This window comes from Lissotriton vulgaris, chromosome 11 (genome assembly GCF_964263255.1).
Source record: "Lissotriton vulgaris chromosome 11, aLisVul1.2, whole genome shotgun sequence".
NCBI classification, from domain to species: domain Eukaryota; kingdom Metazoa; phylum Chordata; class Amphibia; order Caudata; family Salamandridae; genus Lissotriton; species Lissotriton vulgaris.
In genome coordinates, this window is record NC_141699.1 from 957,141,266 (window position 1) to 957,163,301 (window position 22,036).

At 46.5% G+C, this 22,036-nt stretch overlaps 1 protein-coding gene across 2 annotated transcripts in view; it reads right to left on the reverse strand.

Moving 5' to 3' along the window:
- Positions 1–22,036, reverse strand: part of PLCH1 (phospholipase C eta 1) — an 897,070-nt gene that overhangs the window by 689,192 nt on the left and 185,842 nt on the right. Inside the window, exon 1 of one of the 2 annotated variants that reach the window (XM_086944120.1) lies at positions 14,383–14,550. The exons of the other annotated variant lie outside the window; for it this stretch is intronic. Coding sequence (XP_086800246.1) covers positions 14,383–14,425 — 43 coding nt within the window. The 5' untranslated portion in view covers positions 14,426–14,550. Of the gene's footprint in view, positions 1–14,382; positions 14,551–22,036 lie in introns of those variants that run through there. 2 annotated transcript variants of the gene reach the window in all.

Consider the following 22,036-nt stretch of genomic DNA (forward strand, 5'->3'; position numbering starts at 1 on the left):
TCAGATAATACATCCTCCAAACTCAAGATATCAGATAATATCAGAAGTGCAGGTCGTCCTGACATCCAAGACTCCTCTACTAGCACGAAAGTCAGCTCCCCCCAGTTCTCCCCAGTTACACGTCAATTCCACGTCATGACCAATTTTGCGCGCACAAGTAGGGTAAAGGTTCCTGCTGACCATGCAGACCCCCTCCATGTATCCACCCACCTATGACACACCTATGACTCATCAAGTGAACACCCACGTGTACGCCTTCTTACACGCCCTTTCTCACGCCCATGTGCTCTTATCTCTCTCGCACTTGCTCCGCCTGGAGTGCTCCGCCTTCTCTATCCAAGTCAATGTATGTTTTAACTATATATAATGTGCTCTGTGAATAAAGATTCAGATGCCGATCCTTCCTGATCCCTAGTGGTGATGGAACCCGATTCTCCCTTAACTCGAGTTACTGAATTAAAGCCCTTCTGAATCGGACACCACGGACTCTGCCTCTCATTATATGCATGATTCTTATTAATGTATAGAAATTCTGACAGGGTAATTAATTAATTTACCACAATGTGGCAACTCTATAATTATGCAAAAATCACCGCTGCCGCGCTATCTCATAATTCCAGTGGCGCTGCTTATAATATATGGTCCTGCCTTGCTCTTCTTTAACCCAAAGTCCAGCAAGGGCTGTGTAGTCTGCATGGTGGTGGGTAGCATAGACGAACGGGGTGCTGGCATACTTGTGTAGAGCGACATTGATCTCCCCCCCCCACCTTGAGTGAATGGACGCACAGTGCCTGCGTTTATACCTTGCTGTGGTATCTAGGTGCCTTGTGCTGGCATTGGTTTCTAATTGCATGTCTACTGTTGACCAGGCTTTGAAGCGCTTGGAGGCCTGCTTTCCGCTACCTTGGAACCCATGGCTAGATTAACCGGACTTCAGTTGTTTTTCTGCTCGGGCCTTGGGTTGCAGCGCGTGAGGCGAAACGCCAAAGATTGAGCTTCTGTCTCGTGTTCAACCACGTCTGCGAGTTTAAACTGAAATGTCGTTCAGTGACTGGAGAAGCCTCGCCCACGGCCCGAGTCAAAATAAACATTGTCCTTTCACGGTCCTATATTTTATTTTGTTTGAGGAGGGTCCGTGCACGGTTTGCATAGTAAATGTGTCTCTTTACGCCTCATAATTTGCCTTTTATTGCCCCATAATATAGTCAATGTGCTGCTTAATTCAGTCCCACCCTGCCGCATATTTCCAGTGGCGCGGACAGTAGGCTCTAATAATTGGTAGCCACGCGAAGAGTACTCCGTGCTCCCAACACTTTACAGTTTGCTCAAGCGAGAATGCGGTGATTTGAACCCAAACCTACTGGCTTCGATCTCTGAAGCTGAATCACTAGACAGGATGTACGTCCCCTCAAAACTTGGCTCCAGCACAGACTCGTGAGTGCAAAATTGTGCGTAGTTATTTTTATCTTTTATACCAAAAAGGTGTAAAAACGTAATTCATAAAATTACTACGTAAACAAGAAAGTGGGCGGCCCAGGCAGCAGCGCTCTTGTTTGGATTTTTGCCTGGAGCTGGAGAAGGGTGGCGAGGGCTGGACAATGCTGCTGTTGTGCGCGCTTACAGTTACACCACGAGCCCCGCAGCCCGGGGCAGGAGAATGGAAGAGAGGGTGATCTTTGATAATCGATGCCCCGCCCTAACTGCGAACGCAGTATCTGCGAATCACAAGATTGCTGCGGTGCACGTGTGATCTGCGGCAGGGGGCGGCTGCGCTGGGCTGGGCTGTCAGACGGTGTTGGCTCTTACCTCAGGCGGGCATCGAGTCATCCGACGGACGGAGGAGCAGCCAACCTGGAGACAGAGAGGACTCAGGGGGAAGGTGGCATGCTCAAGTTCTTAAACATGACGCGTAATAAGCCGACCAAGGAGCGGGTAAGTGTCGAATAAACAACTGCCTGTCTTCGCAAGCAAAACCTGTGTCCGTTCATTAATGGACAGAGATTTCAGACTTGGTTGCGTGGCTCAATGGACGAATAGTTGGAAGGATGAGGGGGAGGTGGTGGGTGGGGGGGGTCGAATGAATTTAACTTTGGTTGAAAATGAATGAAGACTTCTAGCTAAGTGGAGAACATGGTCTCAGAGCACTCGGAAACGGTGAGTGCTCAGGTATTGAACTTAACTTATTCATTACGACTTCAACAACCCCCAAACACACCGATCCTCATGAAACATGCATTTTGTGAAAGTTTTTGACACCGTGCACTAATTTAGCGCCTCAAATAATTGAACACAAAACATTAAACTTTGACAGTGCTTACCGGTTACAAGGTGAAGTTAGCTGAATAGCGTGTGTGAATATAGGGGAGCCCATTGAACTTGGTGCGTGATATATGGAGGCGGGACTAGAGCTGGATTGGGCAATGAAGGTCAGGTGGTGAAGTCGTGAAGATTAAGGAAGGACTGCTACTCGAGGCCCCTAGCGGAATCAGCAGTACGTAATGCAGGCAAATGGCCGGAGGGAAGCCGGATGGGGGCGGGAGAGCCTGGTGGGGGGGGCGGGAATGCGAGCAAGGGGAGGAGAAGTGTGGCAGGCGGGTTAGGGAGATGCTCGTGCTTGTGTGGTCACGTGACCCGCTTTTGTGGTCACGTGACTCACATGCACTGTGAGAAAACCGCAGTGGTTTGACGAGTCGATTGAGCACTTGAATTTTCGCCTATTACATTCGCAAGCGAATGATAATAGGCGAAACCTAAAAAAGTGAGGTTGGGGGTTGCACTGCAGTCTGAAGAGAATAAAGACTTCTGTCACTAACCCAACATACTCCATTCCCGTTATCTATGTTAGAAAAGGGCCAATAAAACATCACATACTTTCAGTATAAAAGATGAATCCTAAGAAGCAAAAAAGGTACTTGGGGTAAAACCTGAGAAATACTGTCCTTGTATGAATCTCAGAATTTAGGAAAAACGTATTTAAACAACATTTGGGGCGGTTTAATGCACAGGTCTGTTGACATATGTGTACCATGACTGAATGTTTCACTAAGCTATAAGTCATTCAAAGGTCAAGAACAACCATTTTAAAGAACGTTGTTCTCATTGACAAAGATCAAGCAAACTTCCTACCTGCAAAGCCTTACTTGAAATGCTAATTTCCGATATTACCAAGCCACTTGAAGCACTAAAGAACAGGTGTGCATAGCTATTTCCATAACCTTGGCAGCGCCATCCCTCGATATTAATTAATTTAAAAACAGTTTTCAGCCATTGATACTGTTACAGCTTTTGCAATGTAGACCAGCAGCACTTTCTTTGGTTTGCCTGGAAGACTGCAGCAAACGTTTGAGTGCTTGGTTGAATGAGTATGTTGTTAAAGATTGGCCTAGATGGGACGTGACAGAGATCCAGCCCACAGAGGTTGTACATAGGCATGCTTGTGTTGAGAAGCATGTGTGGGCTACCGTTCTGTTACTGACTCCAAATGGACTTCAGAGTCTTTCAGGGTTGTGGAGAAGTACTCGTTAATAGGGAGTACAGCCTCAGACATCAGACATCACCCTTGCAGACCATTTGAATTAAATGTGTATGATGGCCCAAAGCTTCCATTTAAACATTCTGTAGTCCTTTTAAAATTAGTTTGTGTTAGAGTATTCGACTGTTGCCTAAACATCTAAATGTCTACAAAGCTACCTTGTCCACGAGTTTTGAGTCAGTCATTTATTAGCAAAATGTAAAATTGATGTTATTGTTTTGCTATAGCTATTTTTCATTCCTTGTGGAATGTAATTTTCAGAGTTCATAAGACCTCAAAAGAAATATATAGGGATAGCTTCTTTTTGAGGACTGGTATTTACTCTTCATCGTTAACATGCATGATATCGGTTTATTCTGGAAAAGCCCCCTGCAAGGAGGCAGACGGCTATCCCTACCTTGAGTGCCACAGCTGCATGGATAGCTGGACTCATCGTACTGATTTTGTCTTGGACAAACATGGATCATGCGTGTGCGCCATGATGTAGGTATGTCTCACTGTAATGTAGTTTTGTTAGAGGGGTGCATCAAGGGCTATCCTCATAGTGGTAGAGGGCTTCTATCCATGCAAGAGTAATTTACATGAGCGTAGTGGTGGCAGCATACCTGTTTTGTGTACCATAAGAGTCAGTAGAGCTAACAAGACTTTTTAAGACCCACTGTTGGGTACATAACTCACTATTGGCCGACGAGTCAGTAAAGCCAACAAGCCTTTTTATTTGTGTCACCAGAGTGGCACATACCAGCCCACCCATGTAAAGTTTTACTGTTGTGTACATAACTCACTATTGGCCTATATGATGACTGTATATTACCAAGCAGCACGTGATGCTTGTGTGTTGTATATGTGCCTGCGTGTGGTACATAACATAGAGGCCAGTGTGTTCGATTTTGGAAACCAGGCCTGCAAAGGCTAGTTGGAGAGGAGTACTGCAACCCAAGACAGGAGATGTGCATTGCGGGCGTTCCTGAGGGCTGGGGTGGCAGAACACCCACATTGTAGAGTGGTGTGGCTCACTGGTTAGAGACGGCAGACCTGGAAGCAGAGGTCGGCCCGGGACCAGGGTTCGATTCCTGACGCGGCAGGGTCTTGGGCCATGGTCAGCGGACTCGATAATTCTCGCCTCGGTGCCTACTCCAACCATGGGTCCCACTCAGCAACTCTGGGCAATAGCTTGCTTAATCTCTACTAACGGCCCCATCAGTGCCGGGGAAGCTTGTCTTCACCTTGGAGATGCCCAGGAGGGACCATCTCACAGGGAAAGCCAGGATGGGTTCCCCAGCGGTATACAGCGCCGGGACGCCCCTTTGCTGGGGCAGCTGTGCGCTTTACAAGTATACAACATTTAACATTTTTAACATTTAACATTTGTTGGAAGGGAAGGAGAGCCAGGTGTGATCCTTGATTGCTCCATCAGCCTGTGTTGTATATCAATTGGAATTGCAGATGCTCCTGCTATGGCAGATTGTTCCTCTTATAAAGAACAGGATAGAGAAGCACTTCAAAGGAGTCAACAGGCACAACATGAATCTCAAAGTACCAGACACTAAATCACATCTGTGTCTGGATATGGTCTATAATCGTGGGAGAACGAGTCCCACAAGCCAATCATCAGTGTGGAAAGAAGATCGCCAAAGTCTGTTAGTCTCCAAGCTGAATGAGCAGCCATCACTCAGGAAGTTACGACCTTACCTGATCCTGGAGCACCAAACTTCTGCCTGCCTGCCAAGAGCAGCGGACCTTGTGAGGAGGAGGAGTGTGCATGAAGGGAGTGATATGCAGCAGGAATTCCTTCAGGTTGTTCCCTGTAAGCAACCGCTGCAAAGGTGCAGACTGTCTGCTACCCTCAAGCAAAGTCAGCAAACCTTGTAAGGCAGGTGGGGGACCCCGTAAAGATTAGGGCCATCACTGTTGTGGTGGAGTACGTTGGAAACCCCTATATGCCAGGTGCGGGCTGCAATGAGCTTATCGCCATCAGCCTGGAACATCATTCCAAGAGGGTCCCCGCCGAATAATAAATCTATATTAACTTTGTAACTATTGATTTAATCAAGTAAACTGTTGGACTTGGCCCTTTTGGCAGGTCCACCCCTAAACTTTTTGCCTTTTAATGTGATCTAATACTAGTAGTTTTTGGCTTCTGCGCACTTTGCGCACACACTTTACACTGGGACACAGTGCTAATCTGATTGCGTGTGGTGAGATTGGCCTGCCCTCCCATAGGAATGCATGGGGGATATGTGTGCCCATGGTAATTCATGATGTGAGAGGAGAGCAGGGGCGAGTTTGATATGTGCAAACTCGGGAGAATAAATGCTGTGCAATGGTGTGCGCAGATTTGTTGTGACTGGTGGAGAAGTGCCACTTTTAGAAGTTGGCACTTCTGTGTGCTGAGTGTCTGCTTGCCTGATGTGGAATGCATGTCTGGCTTGTGATGGACAGGGGCTGGCTGATGTGCCTGGCTCCAGGAGTCAGGATGGGTCTGCCCAGTGGTGAATAGGGAGATCTGCATGTAGATGGGAGGGAGTAGTTGCACCTGGGACCTGAATAAGGATGTGCTTTCCCTCCACAATGCTGGCTCCACCTCCTGTGGTGCGTCTGATGTCCCTGGCCTGTGAATAGGGAAAGGGGCTGAGCAAAACAAGGTGCTCCTTGTATCTGGTTCTCCTCTTGCCCTACAGTTGTGAACAAAGGAAATCTGGGTATAAGAGACGGGGCTGTGACCCCATGTAAAATGTTCTCTCTCTGTGTTCCTACCTCGAGGGGGGGCCTGTTGCTGCTGCTGGGCACCAGGAGGTACCGCCACTGGGGACTGCCTCCCTGCTGGAGGACCCTGTGAGCTGGCCTCTGGGCCCAGCCTTTGCCCCCCCCCCCTGCATTCTGAAAGACTCTCTCTGGACCTTGCATTTAAGCGCCTGGGAGGCGCTTTATTTACATTCCTAAAGAAGAGATTTATTTTCCTGAGGAGCGCTTGGCTTTCCACTGCTGAGGAGGCACTTTGTTTTCCTAGGGAGTGCTTTATTTGCATTTTCTGAGGAGCGCTGTGGTTGGGCTGTCCCAGAGGAGCAGCGCTTCTGATCTTCACAGCAGCACAAGGCTGCAATCATTTTGGGTGGGGGGATCCCCGGCGTAGAGATTCCCCCGCAATTGTGCTTATTTGCGGCACGGGTGCCCACCCCGAAGATCTGCCGTTTTTAGATACCCCTAACGGGTGCCCACCCCGCCAGGGACTTTGTCCTTTTGAATACCCCTAGCGGGTGCCCACCGCGCCAGGTACTTTGTGCCGTGTTTTTAAAGCAGACAGGAGCCTGCCCTGTGGCAGCAACCTCCGCTGGTGCCACCCCGCATTGAGGGACTCATCGACAAGCGGGTGCCCACCCCGTGGGCACCCGCGCCTGATGGTGGGCGGGGCTGGCTGAGACAAGAGATGAGCATCGCGGGCTCCATTTCCGCTTCCCCGGGTGGGAGGAAGCTGTGCCGAGTCTCGCAGGCCTCCCTGTGCAGTCCCGGTCCCAGGAAGGCGGACCGGGCAAAGGGAAACAGGCAGCATCAAGCGGGAAGCAGAGAGGTGAGGAGAGCCCCGCATACCACCTACAGCCGCCAGAGAAGCCCCGGTGAGGAGGGCTCCAACAAGCAGCACACGCACCAGGAGCAGCGCCGGGGGGGGGGGGATGGGGGAGTCCCCACAACAGTCCAGTGAGTGGAGTAGAGAGGGGGCTGGGTCTTCCTCCTCCCAGTGGGGCCTGAGTCTGGCCAGTACTTTGGAGCCCGTGATACATTTAAGTTTGGTGCTTGCGTTACTTTGCACGAGGGAAACCCTGTAACAAGGAGCTCCACAGCGGCTGCGGCGCTGCCACGCTAGGGGCAATTCCACTTTTAAGTCCCAGAGTGGGACTTGGGGGCCATTTGGTATTTAAGGGTCCAAGAGTGAGGCTACAGTGGTACCGTGGTGCCGGGCTCATTCTTCAGCTGCCCTGCGAGCGCACAGGAAGCTGACACGTTTGGGGGCACATTTGGTTTCTGCTAGAGTCCCAATGGGGGACAGAGGGCACAGTGAATGCCTGTGCCCATCCTTTGGATTTTACAACTGCCCAGCAATTAGTGGGCAGCTGTCACATTTAGGCCCCAAATTCTTGCACACCTTTGCTTTCGCTGCCTAGGCAGCCAGCCCTGACACTGTTGGACAAAGGGCATTTGAACCCCATGGAAGGTCAGTTGGCCTGGGGTTAGTACCTAATGTGATTCTTGCGCAAGGTGATTGCATACTGTGTTTATGATGGTAATTATCTAATGCCTAATGTGATTTATGTGTAATGTATTTATGCATCCTGTTTTATACCTCTGAATGTGTTTTATCATTAGGAGGTTGTCTTGCCTAGTATGGTTTATGCTAGTGATTCTATGTTTCACTGCGTGATTTATGCCTAGTGTGATTATTAGTGCGTAGTCTGTTCCCAACGTTTACCAGTGGTTACTGGTTGTGCTCTACAATTAGTATTTTGTGCTTCAGTTATTCTATGTTCTACATCTACTATTTCTACTAAGTGCTGATTCTAACAGTGGTCCATGTGGCCCTGTCATGTGTATATAACCCCCTGTAGATACTGTCCAGTGCCAGTTAGCACAGTGTATATGTGTGATTATGATCTAATGTGTTTATGGTAATACAAAGGCTATTTTTATATAGAACCTTGTGTGGAGTTCCTTTTGTGGTGTGCCTAGTGTGTTGCTGCTGTGTGTGTGTTGCGCAAACGCTTTACACTCTGCCTCCGGGATAAGCCTGACTGCTCGTGCCAAGCTACCAAGGGGGTGAGCAGGGGTTATCTTTGGCATGTAACTCCCAAGCCCTGACTAGAGTGGTGGTCTCTGCCTGGCTTTGGCGCAAGCCTTAGCCAACCAGAGATACAATTTCTAACTCAAACATTAAACATGTGGCTGACTTTCAGAATACTTAACTAGAATGCAACATTAATGTTTTAAGCAATTCTCACATCAATCAATCAATCAGAGTACTTATAAAGCGTGCTACTTACCCGTGAGGGTCTCAAGGCGCTGAGGGGAGGGGAGGTGCTGCTACTGTTCAAAGAGCCAGGTCTTGAGGAGTCTTCTGAAGGCAAGTAGGTCTTGGGTCTGCCGTATGTGGGTACGGAGGGTGTTCCAGGTCTTGGCAGCAAGGTAGGAGAAGGATCTGCCGCCGTAGGTCGTAAGTTGGATGTGGGGGATACCGGCGAAGCTGGCAGAGCAGAGCTGGTGGGTAGGGGTGCGGAAGCGGAGTCTGCTGTTCAGGTAGGCTGGTCCGGTATTGTGGAGTGCTTTGTGTGCGTGGGTGAGGAGCTTGAAGGTGATCCTCTTGTCGACGGGGAGCCAGTGTAGGTCTCTCAGGTGGGGGGTAATGAGGCTGCGGCGAGGGACATTGACGATCAGTCGGGCGGAGGCGTTTTGGATGCGTTGTAGTCGTCGTAGGTGTTTGGCTGGGATTCCTGCGTAGAGTGCGTTGCCGTAGTCCAGTCTGCTGCTGACGAGGGTCTGTGTCACCGTTCTTGTTTCGGTCGGGATCCACTTGTAGATCCTGCGAAGCATGCGGAGGGTGTTGTAGCAGGAGGAGGAGACGGCGTTGACCTGCTTAGACATGGAGAGGGAGGAGTCGAGGATGAATCCTAGGTTGTGTGCATGGTCGGTGGGTGTTGGTGCTGTTCCCAGTGTGGTCGGCCACCAGGAGTCGTCCAAGGCTGAGGGGGTGGGTCAGAGGATGAGGACCTCCGTCTTGTCAGAGTTCAGCTTCAGATGGCTGCTCCTCATCCAGTCGTTGATGGCCTTCATTCCCTCGTGGAGGTTGGTTTTGGCGGTGTGTGGGTCCTTGGTGAGGGAGAGGATGAGTTTGGTGTCGTCGGTGTAGGAGATTATGTTGAGGTTGTGATGGCGGGCCACTTGTGCGAGTGGGGCCATGTAGACGTTGAACAGCGTCGGGCTGAGGTATGAGCCCTGGGGGACGCCGCAGATGATGTCGGTGGCTTTGGATCAGAAAGGTGGGAGGAGGACTCTCTGGGTTCTGCCTGAGAGGAAGGACGTGGTCCAGTCAAGGGCCTTCTCTTGGATTGCGGCTTCTAGGAGGCGTGTCTTTAGAGTGCGATGGCAGTCCGTGTCGAAGGCGGCTGACAGGTCCAGGAGGATAAGGGCTGATGTTTTGCCGTTGACTATTTAGCAACTGATGTCGTCTGTGGCGGCGATGAGGGCTGTCTCGGTGCTGTGGTTTCGTCTGAATCCGGACTGGGACGAGTCCAAGATGTTGTTGTATTCCAGGTGGCGGGCCAATTGCTTGTTGATGATTTTCTTGGTGACCTTTGCCGGGAACGGGAGCAGGGAGATGGGCCGGAGGTTCTTGAGGTCCTTGGGGTACGCTTTGGGCTTCTTGAGGAGGGCGTTGATTTCGGCGTGCTTCCAGCTTTCCGGGCATGTCGCTGTTTTGAAGGAGATGTTGATGACCTTCCGTAGTTGGAGTGCGATGGCTGCATCTGCATGTTAACTAACAACCTAGTAAAACAAAACTACAATATTCAGTTGCACTCTGTAGATACAATCTTATAAAAAACGAAAAATCTAAATATTTTAATTAAATTGCTGACCATACCTTGGTATGGGAGAAACGATAAATATCAAACAGTATTTTAATTGTGTAAAGGTCGTCAAATGGGGTGAAGTCTACTGTTTAGCTGGGGGTTGCAAACAAAGGACCCCAGTGCCTATGGGAGTCTATCATCACTTCACAAGTCAACCTAATTCAAATGTCCATCCAGTTTTTTATAGAGGAACTGAAAACAGGGAAAATAGATGTTTTGTAGTTACAGAGAGATGGAATGCTGCACTTTTTGTAATATAATAGCTAGAGGTGAGATTTTACTGGTTATGAGGATATTCTTGCTAACTAAGCTAGGTATAAGTAATTTAAGGGTACCAGTATCACTTCCACACATAGCAACAGTATTCTGAAATACAGCCATGAAAGCCCTCAGCAGAAAAATAATACCAACAGCAGCCATCTCCCATGGAGAGGTGAAGTGGGAAGTAAATTTGTAATTCAGTGAACAATTTTATGGAGGATTCATAGTTAGCTGACCATGGTTTTGATAACAGATCATAATCTTAAAAGCCTTCAAGGGAATCTAGGCTAGGCCCGAGCGGAACTTTAATCCCACGAGTGGAACTGGAGAAATTTGGTGACTTTGTGTTACTCTTGTAATAAACACAATTCCTGCCAAAATACATCAATCGCCGTGTGGTGGAATTATTTTGCCCTTCAAACAACATGACGGCAATGGGAACAATGCAAGTCTTCAGAATGTGAGCTGACGAGCGAGCTTTGGCACGGTTTCCGGTCACTAGGAGGAATTACTGCAAGAACTTTGAAGTCAGAGGGCTACTACCAGAGTAGATTTTCCATTCAGCTGGCAGTAAAATCCACTTGAAAATTGTGTGGGGCTGTTCACCCTGGTTTTTCAGTGTGGAATGCAGTACTGGTGCTAACATTGGAGTGCAAGCGAGGCGACATGCATTTTTTGCCCATTGGCAGAAAGCTACGTAATCTCATTGAGTTATTATGTAGCTCCACAGAATTTTGCTGAGTGAAATTCCTTGAATTCCACCTAGGCCCAATCTAGGTATAGCTTTGTAGAATGGAAAAGAAACTGAGAAATGAATTAGCCAGTGCAGAGCTATCGGACATGGCCCAACATTGATGGGTTTAACCCCTTGCGCGCAGCCGCGATTCTGCGCCTGTGCGGCGCTTTTAAAGAGTGGGCGGGTTCATAACCGCCCCCAGCCGTCATCAGCACACGCCCACCGTGCGTCATGACGGACGGGGGCCGTCATCAGCACGCAAGGGGTTAACAGGTGCAAATGGTGTGTACAAAATTAGACTGGATTCAAAAGCTGACAGAAGACACCACTGTCTACATAACACCTCCATGGAATCTAAATTGAAAGTATAAGAATATAATGATGTGCAGAGAGAGAGGGAGAGAGAGAGAGAGCACAGGGCAGGTGCATGCCTTATTCAACTTCTCCTTCAAAGTGTAACTAAGTGCATGTTACTCAGAGATGCATGCACAGCCGCATACAAAGAGTGTTTATGAACAACACACTCCAAAGTCCCTAAGATCAAGGATAATTGTTTTGCCTCAAGAGAGATTGTGGTCTCTTGAGTCCACACAGTTCCTGCGATATGAGAAACTCTTTGAAAACAAACAGCAGCATTCAAGAACTAATCAAGGATAGCAATTCGGCTTGTCCTTGCCCATGTTCCCTTTAGCCTAACCAGACACTCAGGGGCACTGGCTTATTCAACCCAAAGGAGATAGAGGGGTTTCCCATTCCACAATTGTCTGCTGCTCCCCAGGTCTCTGTACTGGGGTGAATGTATGTCATTGTTCTGCATTCTGTCCATCAACTGTGGTTTTTGCATTTGCCACCCCGAGTGGGATGGGTATGCTCAGACGTGAGTCCCATGCTCTCCACACCACTGGATTCAAGCAAGCCGGGCTGAAGACGGCTGGAATGCCAGAAACCGGTCCTCGGAAGCTTGTTTCCGGTCCAGGGAAGGCATGGCTTGGCAGTTCGGACTGGACTGTTCCCATGAGGCACAGGGTCAGATTGATTTGCATATGGCCATGTCTGAACTGGGGTAGTGTGGAGTGCAAAAAAACGATGGATTTAGGCCCAGATCTCTGTACTGGGGTGAATGTATGACATTGTTCTGCATTCTGTCCATCAACTGTGGTTTTCGCTCCTTTTCCCCCAGCATAGCAAGTGGACTCCTAAAACTGAGTTTGGCTTACAAAAGGCTGGTAAAGGTGCTATAGATTACCTTTGCCCTCCCTGGTAGACAATGGCCACTCTAGCAGCTAATAATATTGCACAATATTCTTGGGATCTGCACAGTGGTCATCAGCCTTGTAGCTCTCTCAGCTGACCAGATGCCATTTCACACAATTCCAATGTTTAGTCACAGATTGCAAGCTGAGCCGTCACAGAATGTGGTATTTCTGTAGTACAATGCAGAAAAACATTCCTGTGTTGTATACTCTAGCTCAGAAAGTGTTGCATATTGCATTCAGATTCCCCTTAAAAGGCAAATGCTCACAGCGCCATACAAGTTGTCATCAAAGTCATACCTGCAGAATTACCCCAATTCAATGTTAATCTCATGGAGTTCAGCAGTCCCATATGTGTGTCTCGCACAGAAACTTGCCACCATGTTCTCTTAATTTACCTTAAAGACACCTTCGCTTTACAATCAGGAAGAGGACAAGAAAATACAGATATAGGTCATAGTGGAGTGGTGTGGCTCACTGGTTAGAGGCGGCAGACCTGGGAGCAGAGGACAGCCTGGGACCAGGGTTCAATTCCCGACGCGGCAGGGTCGTGGACCAGGGTCAGCGGACTCGATAATTCTCACCTCGGTGCGTACTCTAACCAGGGATCACACTCGGCAACTCTGGGCATTAGCTTGCCTCATCTCCACAACGGCCCCCCACATATGCCGGGGATGCCTGGTTTCACCTTGGAGATACCCAGTAGGGACCATCTCACAGGGAAAGCCAGGACGGGTTCCCCAGCGGTCTACAGCACGGAGATACTCCTTCGGGAGTCGATTCTAGCGCATTACAAACCCACAATTTAATAAGTAGCAGAGAGTCCAGTTGTACATTTACAAACATGATCAGCGAATGCAGAACTGGCTAGTATTCACCTCTTTAAGACAATTGAGATACTGCTTGCTAGCACCCCTATACCAAACAGCTTTCATCCACGCAAACCACCTCCAAACAATATAATCAAATCTTGCAGTTAGGTCGGGAACCACATTTAAGTGCTTACGAATAAAATTATGATGAGTAAATAACACTGTCAATATTTGGTAACATAACTTTTTGCTTTCTAAATTCTTAATTTACCGAGTCACCATATCTCCTGAGAGTCGGAAACGAATAATTGTGTGAACCTATTAATATCCAATGAAGGCTGCAAATACAACGCTGTGTATTAGTACAAACTGAAATTTGCAATGACCCAGCTGCCATTGGGGTGGAACCAAAATATATCACCAGGGAATTACAGACATAGACTAAATCCATAGAGCAAGAAAATGGTGTCCAACAAAGTCAGGCTCTACTGCGTCTTTCGGGAAACTATGCAAAACATTAGTTTAAGAAAAAGCATGCAGTCTATTCAGTAACTATTTAAACTTTTATGAATGAACCGTCATAATAAAGTACGTTTCGCTCAAAACAATCGCGTCATGGATTTATTATGTGCCAACTTTAAAAATGCACAAGATCACACGTCACTCAATCTGTGCTGTGCGCTTTCCAATTAGAGCGCCCTGGCATTGTCGACGGCTAGTAAACAGTGGTGCTCCCAATTAGCGAATAGCTCATTGACAATAAACTACATTGTACAAAGACCCTTACATCTCACGCTTCCTTGCTGATTACAATAATGTGCGTTCAATTCATATGCTAATTTGCAGACTTCTGGCTGCTGGACCATTTTCAACGCGCAGATTTTATATCAAAACAATTTTGACTTCCAGAACGTATCTCCAACCAGAATATTCACCGCATTGGTCTGTATCTGTTTCCTGGCCCTTCAGCATCAGTGAACAGCACCCTAATTAATGGGAGGGAAGATTAAATACGTTGATGTGAGCGCAAAACACGCAGACGACTTCATGCTCAATGGTATGGAAATAATACGTTTACAATACAATAAATCGACCTTAAAACTACAAGGTCATTATCTGTTAATGCCCTAAATTCATTCACCTGCACATTTGCATATTCAAACGTCCTTACCTTTCTCTGGACTTAGATTCTTGAAAACTTCAAGGTCTGCCATTAAACGGCTTATTGCTAGGCATTATTCTGAAGAAAAAAACGCGTGGTACTGCTGCGCCTCCCTGGTTCCCGTTCTCCTCATACATCCAGTGATAACAGATTCGCCAAGAAATCCCGGGGATTACAGCGCGCGGCAACTTTGCGAAAGAAAAGCCCTCTGCGCCGCTGACGAGGTGTCTTCGCATTCCATGGCGCACCGGCGCGCGCCCCTCGTTACATAACTTCCGCGGCAAGCGCGTGGCGCAGATTGGGAGGGGACCCGGGGGTATATCTGCCTTTGCGCTGCCGCTGCGGTGGGTCTAACTCCTGGCACGAGGCATGCACGCTCACTGCACACATTCACGCCCCTGAGGGAGAGAGTGGCATAATGCGTCGGAGTCTGGAGCGCCAAGGAAACCCCCCCCCCCTCACCTGTGGAGCTCGTTCGCAGGGGGATTACCATACCCCGGCACCGAGGAACGAGGGGAGCAGCCGGTACGGCGCTCCGCATAAAAATATTAAATAAATATAAATATATATATATATCCCGTTACATGTCAAATATAGTGCTCCTGCTGCAAAAGCAATTCATTAGGAAAGGATTGATAGTTCTGCGGCTGGTAATTCGCATTATTTTCCAGTTGCCATTTTTAATAACGGTATAATTTCTTTCACGTTTGAGTATTCTGCGCGCGTTAAAGTCGAGCCACCAAACCAGAAAGCGGTTTTCGGAACCGTGCATCGAACAAAAAACATTAAAATAAAAAAAACTGCATTCAACATCAATAAAATGTAAATTTACAAACGTAAGCGTTAGGCAGGATTGTATAAAAAAACGCTTTAGCAGACAGAGGTTATTTTTTTCTCTCATGAGGATCAAAGGAAATTGGATAAAGTGCTTTAGGATATTTTTCTTCACAGCTTGAACATCTTACCCGACATACCTGGATGCTAAATGTATTTTTTGTCGGACAGACCAACATCATAATGTAAAGACTGTTGAATATGCTCTTAAAAATTGGCCCATTTGCATGGCAGTACCTTATAGCAGCAATGCTTAGTTTGTACCCAGCGCGCGTGGGATGAACAGTGAATTACTTACACATGAATAATGCATGTGTGCTTGGTTGTGTCTTCACCTAAACGTACGTCCTAATCTTTAAATCAAGGCTGGGGGTGGTGGTGGTCCTTTCAATTTCGCTTCCACTCTCGTTCTATTCAATATTCCTACCCACGGTTTATATCAGACACCTGGCTCATGTAAGCAAGGTTGTTGCTCTTTGCGGCAAACTAAACCACAGCACATATTCAAGAAACAGAACAACGTTGCATCTGAGAAATTACCTTATCATGCCTAGACTGACTTAGGAAGGGAAAACAGGGTTTAGATGGTAACCATTCAGATGCTGTCGGCCTCCTGCCAGCCCTGTAAAGCGTGTACAACAAGCATTGCTCACACACACCTGCAAAATAACAGAAATTGAAAATTAGGACCATCAAATTGCTTTCTTGAAGCTGTAGGATCCGAATCAAAGCTCTGACCGTGGTCCGCAAAGCCATCAGTCCGAATGTCTCGGCTAACTCGATTTCTGAACCAATGTGTAAAGATCTTGTAGGTGAGAGAAAATAAATGAACTCCGCATCCACCCTGAAATGAGGAATGTGCTATCTGGTACAAGTTCTATCTTCATTTTAGGCCCTGCCTCCTGGAAACGTTTTCTAATCGCCTTCCTCGATGATCCATCGATGCCTGACCTGGCAAGATTCGCACAAAAAAATCTAAATGAATAAGTGTGGGCATAAGCACTGCCAAGATGACCGGTGTTTATTAAGAGGGTAGATAGTAAGGGGTTTGAGTGCCCTCAGACATATTAAAAGGTCTGTGGTTAATGGTAAACTGCAGTATGTGTGAAATAGTGGTTCATCTTTTGTAAGGAGAAAATATGTGCTTTTTATGGAGATTCTATAGAGGTCAATAAAATAACTTTAAATAAATCACTCCTTGTGTAATGGGACCCTCTCTATGACACACTCTAGTCAATTAAATATTTAAACATAGTTATGGAAAACCTTTTTATTTATTGATTTTGAAGTTAAATGCTTGGATGCTTCTTTGAAAGTTACGGTATCAAAAAGGAGGGTTGACCCAATAAAGTCACTGGGACCTGGGTATCTAGCGTTAAGAGAAAGGGGTCCCAGTAAGGAATTATCAAAAAAGAGGGTTGACCCAATAAAGTCACTGGGACCTGGGTATCTAGCGTTAAGAGAAAGGGGTCCCAGTAAGGAAAGTTAGGCAAACTGCACTGTTATTAGTATGTTGGATCAAGATTACGCTTGTGTACAGACAGGATTCATGAATGAGCCAAATATACGCGAGTTGCCTTTCAGTTTCATAACTTTCATGCACAAAAGTATAGTGCTTCCTGATATTAACGATCTAGGACTGAACAACAAAATAATAAGAAAAACCCTTTTTGAGTAAAGTTCTGTCAAATTTTGTGCCATTCCGTCCAGTTGTTTTTTTCTCTATCAGAGAGCATTTTATTGACAGGCCCTGTCTCGAGCTCCATCGCGATCAGCCTAAACGTGTCACTTTGACCAGGTGCAGCGTGACCAGGTGCAGCGTGACCAGATATGAGATATGAGATATCCCCGAGTGGCACATTGTGCTTCTTGGTGCTGTTTTTACCTAAAGCTTTAAAAATTCATAACTCCGCTCCTACTTAGTAGATTTTTGTTGTTTTGGTGCACTGTTATTTAGGAAAATTAGCTCTATTTCTTTAAATTAGTTTAGGAATTTTTCTTGTGTTGTGTATTCACGTTAATGCTGTTTGAGTGCTTCATAAATACTTTACAAATTGCTTCTGAGTAAATCCTTCCTGCTTTTGTGCCAAGCTTCCGGAGTGCTTCTGAGGCAAGCTGTCAGAGGGTTAAGCACAGGTTCATTTAGTGAGTGTTGTGGTTCACGTTGATAAGGACTGTGTTTAGTACTTGAATAGGAGCTAAATCCTCTCAACATGTAACCCGATTTCTTAGAATGCCTCTACCTTTTTACTGAAATTCTAAAATTAAATATGTGTCCTTAAACATCTCAATTTTATATAGAAAGTATTGCTAGCACTGCATGACCGCTTTTTTTTTTTATTAACATCAGCATGTACACAAAACTCCATAGGTGAATCATGTATTGTAAAGTTAAGCTTTGGTTTTTAAATGGAACTAGCTTCCAGGTAGGAGCTCCTAATGTGTGTGTGTGTGGAACAACACGTGTGTTTTAGGAAGACCCTCACTCACCAACCTAGTTTGTGACATGCTTCATCATCGGGTCCCACCCAAGGTACCGAGTGCACCTTGGGTGTGCTTCAACGCCTGGATACAGTGGAGCTGGTTTTTGTGCAGTGGCATGGCAACTGAATCATCTAGGGGGCATAACTTGCACTTTCAACACAGATGCTTTCCGCTGCTTTTCCACTCGTAGGCAGCCCCAAGAAATGCTCCGTACAACCAGCGCTTTATCTTAAATACAACCTCTTGCTTTTCTCATAACGTAGCCTTTTAACTAAACTGCAAATATTTATAACATTGTGCCATACACCATAGGGCATTACCCGACCCCTAGGAGAATTCTCACGTATTTCAACAAAACTTTATTGGCACGTAGCGTAGCACAAAAACACATGGGCTCGCTTTCTTCTCAGTCTATCCTCACAGGTGCAAGGCATGGAGCAGACGACGTGCACCTGGAGCTCATCACAGAGACTCACTTCACCTGCATCATTCTCCAGGGTATTTAAACTCCCGCTTCGTAACAGGCACACATCAACGAAGTTCCGATGCGGCCAGAATAGATACGGAGACGGGTCCTTGATCTTGAAGAAGTAAGTGGGGTGCGCACTGGGGGGTTCTTCCAGCCCAAGACGGACACGGAGTCCTCTAGCTACAGGGCACACAAGTTAATTACACTGTATGCGCCTTTCTCTTTCTCCTGTTTCTTATCACACAGTATGTGACAATAAGTCGGGCCCCCACATAGAACACATGGGGCAATTTCAAGAGAATCTCTGAGTAAGGAGTACATGTTTTTTATTCTTTTACCTACCACCTTTACTATGCATTACCGCACATTGATTATCACACGGTAACCCATATAAACGAGGCGTATACATTGTTTTAACTCTAACACAATGCACCAATACGCCACGGTCCGTCCTCACTCCGCATTTTATCCGCCTAGAGCACGGACACCACGCTCCTAAGTCACATTATTGGATGTTCCTTATGATACCTTTTAAATGTATCTGTGTGTATGTCTGTCTGTCATTTATTCCTCCCTCTAACAGGAATGCGCCGCTAGAGGAAACCATCCTCTATCACATAACGCACCTTAGAGAGTGCGCCACATAGATGGTCCCTAACACACTTAGTTTTAGACCACCTTTTTAATTTCACGCACATAAGGTCCTGAAGAAAGCCGGCCCAGTAGTGAGAGACTGGCAGAAACATGTTGACCGCATAGGATATCAGAGCCTAAATACCTCCACGGATATCCACCTCTCTCCTTTTTAACTACTGCAGAGGGCCCATACATTAAAATAGTCTTTTGTTGTTTAACGGGACCCTACAACAGTCTTTTAAACCACATTAATTTCACCTTCACTGCACACTCACTGCACAAAACCAGCTCCGCTGTATCCAGGCGTTGAAGCACACCCAAGGTGCACTCGGTACCTTGGGTGGAACCCAATGATGAAGCATGTCACTGACTAGGTTGGTGAGTGAGGGTCTTCCTAAAATACATTTGTATTGTTCCACATACACACATTAGGGGCTCCTACCTGGTAGCTAGTTCCCTTTGATATTTATATATAAACCTAGGGGAAGTGAACTGGCCTCTACCTTTCCCCTCTCTTCATCTTGATTTTGATCAAGTTTTGTTTTTTGTCATATAGTTTTGGAAACAGGCCTTTCATTAAGATCACTGCCTAACTGAAAGGTAAGTCTGCAACTCACACTAGTTGCACTCATACTCCACGTTCTTTAAGTGAAGTAGTGTTTATCCATAAAACTTTACTGGCTGCTAAAGTGTGTAATGTATAGCTTTTACCAAACTGAATCAGGCTGGTCTCCAAGACTGCTCAATTTCGATTTTGTATATGCACACATATATATCCACACATGTATATACAGTGAATTCATGCTATATTTTATTGTGGGCCCTTTACTACCTTCTTGACTTTTTAAGCTGATCTTGTGATTTATAGAGTAATTTAAAGAGCAGTAGCTTGGATTATGTCATCAGTGATGCCATGAATAATGTTATTTGAGGATAGCCTCAATTTCTTCACCTCCTTTTCACAAACTCGGGCGCAAACTTGCTCTATTTATTTGCTCCACATTAATAATTACGTTGGTAATGGGGTGCAGCATTTTAAGCCACACTCCAGCTCTGAGAACCATTTGTGTCCTACTCATATCACTGCAGATGATCATCTGGAGCGGTAGTGTACATGGTGATTTGGGTGTACAACAAGCCTTTGCACCAGTTTCTTCTTCCTCCATGGCATGTGGTATTACAGAAGATGCTGCGGATGATTGCACACTCCTTCTGTAATATGTTGCACTGGCAAGATCCAAAGCAGCATAAAAAATTAGGTGATGGATGGAATGCTTGAATTCGTCTCAGTCACTGTCAATACTTCAGGGCTGCATTCCAATTCATCATTTTTCACACACTGTGCTAACTCAGTTTGGGCCTAGCCATATGCAAATCAATCTTGATCCTTATCCAATGAGACCAGTCTATCAGGAATTGTCAGCTCAGGTCCTCCCTGAACCAGAATATGAGCAACCCTGGACCAGTTCTGTTCTTATTAGGGATCATCGGCCAAGTACAACTTGGCTCCAGTGGCACAGTGAGCACAGGACGCACATCTGGGCATACCTGTTACATTTAGGACATCACAAACAAGGTGATGGCTGGAAGCCTTATGCAAATTAGTCTTGTCCCTGCTCTAATGGGAACAGCCCAGCCCAAACAGCCGGGACAGGTCCACCCTGAACCAGAACACAAGCAACCCACATCAAAAACGCAAAAAGTGGGACAGGTATGCCCGACATGGGTTCCATTCACACTGCACCTTTGGAACCGAGCCATACCTGGCTGATGAGCCCAATTAAGGGCAAAACCTGACCAGGGTTACTTGTGTCCAGGCACACTGAGGACCGGGCCTTGCAGTTTGGGATGGACTGTTCCCACTGGAGCAGAGTGAACCCTGATTTGCATATGGCGGGGTCCAAACTGAGGTGTCATGGTGTTTAAAATAATATGGACCGGGAGTAATTACCAGTGGCTAAGAATAATTTGAGCATTCCATCCATCACTTTTTTATGTGCTTCACTATGAACCAAATAGGGGCATGCTCTCAATTGCAGGTGTGCATAGACCCATTGAAATGGGGGAACACTTTGCAGTCATGCCATATTACAGACTTGGTCACAAGGGCAAATAAGCTGACAAGGGGAACACAGTGCACCATATATGAGGTGGCAAACAATGTTCCTCCAAGAGTGCCCCTGCGAAAGAGGGCATGTAGGCCCAGGGACCCCATCCCCTCACACACACACACACCCAGGCATTGCCCTGAAGGCAGGTGCAGATGCTCACTGTGCCACCTGTAGTCGCTACTTGCCCCCTTAAAAGTGATCGGTCCCTGCGAGCACCAAAATGGAAAACAGGCGACTTCAAACAGTCAATCCACCGTTCACTAATGTGCTGTTTTGAGCATAGGTAGGAGTTTGCACCTGCTCTGTAAAGAGCATTCATTGTAAGAAGGTGCCCAATCCCTTTCTGTGCTTGGTACACTCTGTTACTTGTGCACCGTGGAGCAGAGTGAGGCAGAAATCTCCCTCTGTAATATGGCTACATGAAACATAAAATACAAGCAAGCTGATCAGAATGGGCAGAGCATTTTTTGGAGTTACTTTGTAGCTATTATTTTAATTAGACCCCACCGTTTCATGGTTACAACCTTTGTTCTTGTTCTCAACTGTGTATCTGTTCTGCACCAGTGGTGACTGAAAATATACATATATTGACATTTCTTGTGATGGATCAGTTCAAATGTGTGACTGATAGATTAGTGTATCACTTCTGAAGGTAGCCTCTATTAAGTCATTGCGAAAATACTCTGTAAATGTTGGATTACGGAAAAATGCAAGACCATTTAAAATCTGTCAACCAGATATTAGACCATGGTCATCATGTTAAGTATCCCAAGGGATTAGCTCACTTTTCTTGCTACTTTTCTCACTGGATGCATATTTCCTACTCCTACATGTTTCTCTTTCTGATCCACAAGACACTCTATGGTTGTGAACCAAAGCATCAGATATGTTCAGGACCCGGACATACAGACCATCTCTGAAATTGCATTTATCAAAAGGTGTCTCATGTATGCCCTTTAATTTAGAAAGATCGCATAGGGGGCAGCCACTTCTCAATCAAAGGGTACTCTGTCGTTGTTCCTTCTGAGCCCTAGAGAAGCTCAGTTGATTGATGCCACTGTCTGTGGAAACTGAAATCTTCTCACTTTTAATGCTTCTCAATTTTCCAGATGGCTGGTCAATTGCTCTT